We start from the raw sequence: 8,474 nt of genomic DNA on the forward strand, positions 1-8,474 counted from the left end.
TTTTTTAACTAATATCTAACTATTTTTATATATAGAGAAAACATATTATTTTTAAATAACAAATATGAAATTAATTATTTTTATTTGTGCAATAAACTTAACACATAATTAAATATAAAAGTATACATATTAAATTCTTTCAAGTTTTAGATGAGATAATGAATGTTATAATTAATTATTAGTAAAAAATAAACTATTTCACATGAAAATAAAAATTAAAAAACTTATTATTTAATTTTTTTTATCTACGGAGATTCTAATTTTTTTAGTCGATGACCGGGACCTTTTGTTTTCTACCGTTTTTTTTTAAAAGTAGTTTGATTCTATAAATATTTTGTGCTCATGTAAAATTGATATAACTTTAAATAATTTATATTCTCGTAATGTTATTATGGATAAAAATATTAAGATACTTTTTAAAAAAAAATGTAAGAAGTTTGACGCAGAACTTGTATATGAACTAATTGAGTATAACTAGAGACTCTATTTTTCAATATATTATAAAAATGATTTCTTTTATTTTAAAATTTAAATTTTAAATTTTTATTTTAACTGTTAAATTATAAATTTTAAATCTTAAATTAAAAAAAATACAATTAAAAAATTAAATAATATTGACAAATAAAAAGTTAATTCTATCTCTTGTACTTATTCTAAACAATTTGCTTGAATTTATTGAAATCAATAGCATATTCATTATGAGTGTGAAGATAATAATTAAAGACTACGAGCTAGTAAAGAGATTTGAGCTTTGAGGCAAAGAGAATAGCAACTGTTTAATGTATAGTAGGTTTTTAATAATGTTTTTCCCCCAATTTTTTTCGCCTTTTAATTATATAAGTCAATGTGCTCTTTTTTTCTTAAGTTTTTTCCCAATTAATTTTTTTTAAAAAGTTTTAAAAAGCACAACTTATATACATTTTGTTGTACTTGTAGTATTATATTTTTTTCTTTAGGTGCAATAATAGTGTTGTAACTTGTTTTTCTCTTTGGAAAAATTTAAGATTAGTTAACATATTTTTATTGTAAAATTATTGTTTTAATCTTCATCACTTTTTAAACCGTTAAGAGTTTTGAATTAGAAACTTAGAATTTAGTATTTAAAATACAGGATTTAAATTTTACAATTTAGAGTTTAAGATTTAGAGTATAGAATTTAGAATAAAAGGATAATTTCAAAAATAATAGCTATTATTGATTTTAAAAAAAAAACTTATTTTTATGTTATATTTTTATCATCAATGGTATCGAAAGTATAGCTCCATTTACATTGCTTAATTAGTTATTAATATCTCCAAAAATAAAAAAGAACAAAGATTATATTGTCTAAGAAGAGTAGTTTTACATACACAAGTTTGACATAATTTTATTTCCTTTTCTATCAAAGGAAGGGCAACTAAATTAAACTAGCTAGAAGTCCCTAACTATATTGATCTAATTAACCGAAGTATATGTTCACATATGCCAGTTTAAGATCTTAGATGTTATTATATAGACGAAAATAAGAATGCTATTTTAACAACTCAAAAATTATTAGACAACTTTTATTAAAAGTAATAAAAACATATATAGTAAGAAGATACACATGTTTATCATTTTCGACAAAATTTGTCTAATAATTTGGAGTTGTTGAAATATATATATTGATAAAAATAAAAAATCAAAAGGGGGTGTATATTTGCATCTGACTCAAAATGTGTTCAAAGTTGTCGGTTGTCTTCTCAATTGGGTGAGTGTGCACTCCTTCATAGGTGGTCACCACTACACCCTCATCTTTTGTAAGACGTTGCACTTGCTTCTTCACGTTGCACCCTTGATGTGTGCACCTATAGTAGCTCCTGCAAGTAAAAACCAAATATTTAATTCAAATCAATATGTACACTGAATTTCTTGCTTTCAAGATTTTAAGAGAGGTTACTAATCAACCTAATTTATAAAATATCACGCATGAAATAACACGGTCTCTATCTTAAATTAAAACATCATGCTTGAGTTGGTTTTTTTCTGTTAGAGATATAACTATTTATATGTTTCTTTTTATTAGTTTAAACTTTTAAAAGAAATAATTTTATGGTTAAAAGAAATTGAGTTAAAAGAAATAATTTTTGTTAAAAAAAATAATAGTATCAAAATTTCTATATCAAGAAAATCGAGTTAGATGATTCTTACTTTAAAATCAGAAAAAAAAAACATAAAATAAATAAAATATAAAAAGAGAGCCCATGTCAAGAAATCCAAAAAATTTTTTGCTTGAAGAACATATTAAAAATATAATTATTTATGTGTTTTTTACTATCAATTTAATCTTTTAGGAGGAGTGGTTTAATGATATTTTGTAAATCTTTTTGTTAAGGACCGATTTTTAACTTTTCGTTAATGTCCCTCTGTTAATTATTGTCTATTATAAGATCACTTGTTACTTTCTTACTGTGTCACATTAATAGAAAACTGCCACTTAAACTGTTTGCAGCATCTAATTTTATAGCGATTGATTAACCACTACAGAATTGTTTAGTAACGATTTAAAACTGTTGCTAATCTCCTGCTTTGGTTTAGTGTAAATTGAACTGTTGAATCTTTTAATAAGTAAATTGATTGGTGTATAACATTTTAAAAACTAATTTGAATATAATCAAATTTCAACCATTAAACTTGAATAAAGAAGAAAGAAAGAAAAAGAAAAAGAAAGGAAAAAAATATGTATCGAGTAGACAAAGCTAAGAGAAGTAATATTTTCTATGAAGAAATAAGAATTTCTATTGTTTAATTTATGTTAAGTGATTTAGTTACTCCCTTATAATTAAATATCAGCGTAAAAAACTTTTCAGACTATCTACACGCATAGCATGATATGATGGTTAATATCACAGCTTACTTACAATGAAGAAGAATGACAATTATTATTTATAACTATGGTTATTTCTCTTGCAATCTTAGCTTGCATATATCTATGTTTAAACGTAGGCAAATTAAGTTACAGTCATGATTGAAAAAGAAAAAGCAATGAGAAAACCCAGTTTTGTAAGCATGATGGAAGGAAAATGTTGATGTGCCACCAAATCAAATCATCATCCCTTTGTAGGTAAAAATTTTACGTTATTATTTAATTGGAATGATAATTATAAATAATTTTTTTAAATAATAAATTTAAAAATTATTTATTTCAAAAACAATAATTAAATTAGAAATATGTATAAACTCTTTTATATATATCAATAATGGCATATGAAAATAATCTTTTTTGATTGATTGATTTGTTGATGATCATTGCTATTATCCACAGCATATATTACTTATATAATTTCTTCCAGTATAGATTGATTGGATTATTATTATTATTAAATCACCATATATATGGAACCCCTTCAGTAGGGTTTATGATCACAGAATATAGCTATGTAAATTATAAAATAATAAGATTACATACACTAAGTTGCGTACACGCAGTATATATGCATATATATATAGAGAAAACTCAAGAACTAACACTAAGGCCCAGCTAACAACAATAATAATAATAATAAGAACACAATTTGAAAGATCAAATAAACTAATTGCTGCTGTATATATTGTATTATTGTGTATATACTTTTATCTTATTAGGCGTAACTAAAATATTACTTACAGTTATTTTAAATAATATATTATTTTAAAAAAGAGTACTAGTAGAGTAACAAATTTTGTGATTTATAGTAATTAATTAATTATTATTAATATTTTTAATGATATGAAATTGTTTATTTTTTTTTATTGGTTAAATACTGGTTAAATTTTAATAAAAATACGTACTGCTCCGTAGACTTTCTAAAAAAGTAGTTATCTCGTTTAACTTAGCCTTCATAATTCAATACCCAATCATCTATAATTAAAAAAGACAAAATAAAAAATTTAATAAATTTAGACTATTATGTTCAATTTTTTATTGTGTTAAAAATACTTTTTCTAAAAATTAATTACCAGTGGGTTCAACAATCAACAGTAAAGGGAAATAATTGAAGAAAAGAACTTAAAAACAAGAATTTTTTTTTTCCAAAAATTGGCTGTTGTTGAAAGTGATGAAGAATTGAATAAGAGCGTGAGGTGTTAGCACAACACAAGTTAAGCACGTATCATATAAATAATAGTCAAACATAGCAGGCGCTGAAGAACCCAAAAAAAAAAAAAAGTGAAATATAGATACCTTGGGAATTTGTTGTTTTTAACAGCCTTTTGGCCATATTTCCTCCATCGATAACCATCATCAAGAATATCAACTTGGCTCCTGGTTTGAAACGCGTATCTCGGTTTTCTTATTTTCTTCTCTCCTTTCTTCTTGTTCGATGATGATGAAGAACCACCCCCTAACTGATGATGATCACTCACATTAATCCTCTCTTCTTCTTCTTCTTCTTGATCTTCTTCTGATCTCTTCAGCTGCTGCTCATGAAACTTCAAATCCAGAAATGCACTATTATTGGAGCTTTGACCGTTATTATTATTATTCAAACCAGTAATGAAACCATGCTGCTGATTACTATTGTCGTTATTATTGTTAGAAATTGAAATCTGGTACGAGGAAGTAGAAGAAGAAGAAGGAGGACATGGGAACAACATGGAATAATTATTATCCATTGAATCCAATTTCAGTGAAGAAAATATATAAAGGAAGGAAGTAGAAACAAGTAATTATGAAAGAAGAAATGAATAGATTCAGCGAATGTGAAGAAAAGGAGAGAGAAAAAGAAAATCCAACGGGACAGGCTTTATATAACAATAGTACCTGTAGACTATGGTGCTGTCTGGATAGTGTCGTAAACGGCACGAAAATAAAATCTGCTCCTGTCCCAAAACTAATATTACACTAATAATACATTCAAATTAAATTTTTTATTTTAAATGTCATTTTTTATGTATGATCATTTATCCAGTTAATAAAGTATGGTACTTTCATAATTTGAAGATTTTTAGTTCTCAATTATTTAAATAATTAATTGTTTAAATAATTTTTATAAATAATGATTTGTTAATGTACCGTACCAGGACTGTTTGAACCAAAAACAACTTAGATGGTCACTTAAATAAGAATTTTCTAAATGTTGGGGAGACGTTTGCTTTTTAAATAAATTGTTAGAGATCGAAAATGATATTTATTATATATTAGTGTTATTGTTATTATTATTGAATAAATATTGTTATTTTTATTTTAATAATATTATTTTTTAATAATTTTATGCAAATATGTTATGTAAAAAAATTATGTGTGAAGTAATATTATAAAAATAAAAATGATATAAATAAAAATATTATTTATACACAAATATTAACTATTAAAATTAGTTATTACGTGTTTGTCTATAAATATATATTATTTAATTTATTTTTATATATATTTTTATATAATTAAAATAATATATAAAATAAGAAAAAGATTGGTCTAAAAGGATTTATTTTTATCAAATATTAGTTTAGTAGTGAATTTTCATTTTTATTTTTACTTTCCCTTTTTGAGGAAATTTGAACTTTCAAGTTCAAGCATGTCTCTAAATTGAACAATGTTTAAACAGACACTTACAAATCATTTATTAAAAGAATAAAGCTTAATTAGGAATTAACTTTTGGCAATCAATTTCAAATATTTTTAAATTTTTTATTATTATATTCATAATTTTTTTCACCTTTTTATTATTTTTATCAACATTTTAATATCACAATTTCATTTTTATTGTCGGTTTTAATGACTTTTTGGTGACCACAGCTGCTGACCATTCTAAATCTAAACTCTAGTTAAATTCTAAATTTTAAATTCTAAACAATAAATCTTAAATACCATAAAATCTAAATTTTATATATTAAATATTAAATCCTAAACGTTTTAAAGAGTAAAGACTATAAATGTAATTTTGAAATAAACAATTGACTTTATTAATTAATCTAAAAAAATAACTCTATATGTTTTGTGAATGAATGCTCATATTAAAGAGAAGACTCAAATATATATCTCTGCGAACAAATTAAAACAGCTTCAGTGCAAATTCACATATTATTATTCTCAAATAAAATTAATAATCTAAAAATAGTTAAATAATTTAATATATTTAATTAAATTATTATTTAATAATTTTTAACTATAAACTTCGTATGAAGATAGTTATATATAAATTATTACCAAATTAAAATACTTACATATAAAAACAAAAACATTTAGCAATTAAACACATTAATATTTTGGTGAGTGTAAAACTTTGCGTTGTAAGAACAAAAGTATTTATATTTTGAGTCTTGTTAGAGAGTTAATAAGATGGTACAATAAATTATTTAATTGATTCAATATAAAGTAAAAATAAAATTTATCCATATTTATCCTAATTTTAAAAATAACCACCACTACATAATTCTTAGGATTATACACATTGAACACTATATATATTATACTTTCTCTTATATTTTTAGGTGTTGAAAAACATGTATTTGGATTGAGTTGGAGCGCCATATAAAATAAAATAAGGTCTTTTAATTTCCAACATCCTACGACGATGCAGGGTTCTCCGCCAACCCCCTTGTTATTAGCACTAGTCAGCCTTAGACTAAACTCCGTTTAATAACTACTATCATAGCCATTTTGATGTAAAAGTATGTATATTTTAACAAAATAAAATATATACATTACATCAACATATTTAATTTGTATATACATGATATTTCATATATTTCTTAATAAAGTAATTATTCACTAGAATTATAAAAGCATAAATAGTAGGATAATCAAAACTTTTGACATAATAAACAAACTATTTTACAACAATACATTAATAAAAATTTTGCATAAAATACCAAATATGTATATTCAGATGACTAATTTTTTGTATACACATATTACATATGTGTGATTTTATTTTAAAATAATTGTACACTACTTATATTACAGATATCTATATACTTGAATTAAAGATGTATATATATTTATAAATTTATCAGTTAGGTATTTATTAGATACTATATAGTTGTAAGAGAATAATAATATTATATAACTAATAAAATTTATTATTTTTAGTTAACTTTAAATATTAAAGACTAAATATTAGACATCAAATTTAAATTTTAATAGTAAAAATTAAGATATTAATCTAAAATATTAGCTCTAACATTTCTCTAAATATAAATTTAGTCGTTTTCTAAGCTAAGGGCATGTTAAATTTTGATCATTTTGAGGCAACCCTTGATAGCGTGTGTTGTGGGAAAATTAAACTTTGTTTCATTTATTCATAGCATATATATAGGGGCCTTGTTGGAAAATTGGGGAGGGGACCTAACTATTTAATAGTCTAAGATGGAATTTGTGACTTGTGAGGCGGCTTCATGATTATGATAAAGACATTATAGCATTCGCATGGTTTTGGAATTAGGGCGTATTTCATAGATTATAAGTCATAAATTTGAATGCGTGTAATATTATATATTATAGTAGGATGACTGTGCCTATGAATGAGTGGGCTAATTATAATTATTATTGGGATGAAATATAATAAAAGTTTTCAAATGTATGCAGGTGGTGATGCATGGTCAGTGGTCATAGTTTGTGAAAATTGTGGCAGTCATTTGCATGTGTTTGTTCGTGGCGGTAGTCTTGCCAAAGACTAGAAGCAGTTTTCTTTCGACTTGGAATAAAAACATGTGGGTTACGCTCACACGTCACACGTCACACGTGTATACAAATTAGAACTTAGAACATTCATCGAAGAAAACATATCTGAAAATTTAATTATAATTAACTTTACGTAAAATTAATAAGTAAGAGTTTTTAGATAAAAATTTAGTTAAATTAGCTAAATTATTTAACGATTTTTAATTATCAACTTCACGGAAAATTAAATGCACCTAAATTTTCACTAAACATTATAGATAAAGTAATATTACATTACCATAAATATTATACTTAATGTTAGAAAAAGACTAAATATGTTTATAACTTTATATATTATAAAAAAACGGAAAACATCTAGACCAGCACTACGTAAGAATATGATATTTAATTTAGGTTTTATTCATACTATTTAAATTTATATTTTCAATTATCCTTTTTAATTTTAATTTTTAGTTCATGGTTGAAAATCATATTTGGCCATATTTATATTTAGAAAGATGTATGTATTAAAATATAAAAGATAAAATAAATATGGAACCTAAAATTATTTATTTGGATTTGTTTTAATTTACTTTTTAATTAGTATTGAATAATTAATTTATTACTTTAATTGAATATGTTTTTTTATTTTAAATTTTAAATCCTAAAAAATATTTTTTTTTATTAGGTGTAAAACTCATGACTGTATTAGAATATTTTAGTCGTCAGCATAATACACATTTTACCTTTATAAAGTAAGACTATATGGAATAATGCATAGATGTAATAAAAGGTAATTGAAGAGAGCATGGTATTTGACTATTTGGTGAGACTTGAGAGAGGATGGGTAGGTGGTGGCGTCTGCGAAACATGG

General features: G+C 23.8%; 1 protein-coding gene across 1 annotated transcript; it reads right to left on the reverse strand.

Moving 5' to 3' along the window:
* Positions 1–1,370: 1,370 nt before the first annotated feature.
* On the reverse strand, positions 1,371–4,707 carry LOC107494745 (probable WRKY transcription factor 75). Its single transcript, XM_016115782.3, has 2 exons — positions 4,181–4,707; positions 1,371–1,838 (listed from the first exon to the last, which is right to left on the reverse strand). Exons 1-2 carry the CDS (start codon positions 4,609–4,611, stop codon positions 1,661–1,663), a joined length of 609 nt encoding a protein of 202 aa, XP_015971268.1. The 5' UTR covers positions 4,612–4,707; the 3' UTR covers positions 1,371–1,660.
* Positions 4,708–8,474: the final 3,767 nt, after the last annotated feature.

The sequence above is a fragment of the Arachis duranensis genome, chromosome 6 (assembly GCF_000817695.3).
Source record: "Arachis duranensis cultivar V14167 chromosome 6, aradu.V14167.gnm2.J7QH, whole genome shotgun sequence".
NCBI classification, from domain to species: domain Eukaryota; kingdom Viridiplantae; phylum Streptophyta; class Magnoliopsida; order Fabales; family Fabaceae; genus Arachis; species Arachis duranensis.

Coding starts and splice junctions, on each gene's coding strand:
- LOC107494745 (XM_016115782.3), bottom strand. CDS start 4,611: ATGGATAATAATTATTCCATGTTGTTCCCATGTCCTCCTTCTTCTTCT. Junction 1,839..4,180: donor AAAAACAACAAATTCCCAAG/GTATCTATATTT, acceptor TTTTACTTGCAG/GAGCTACTATAGGTGCACAC.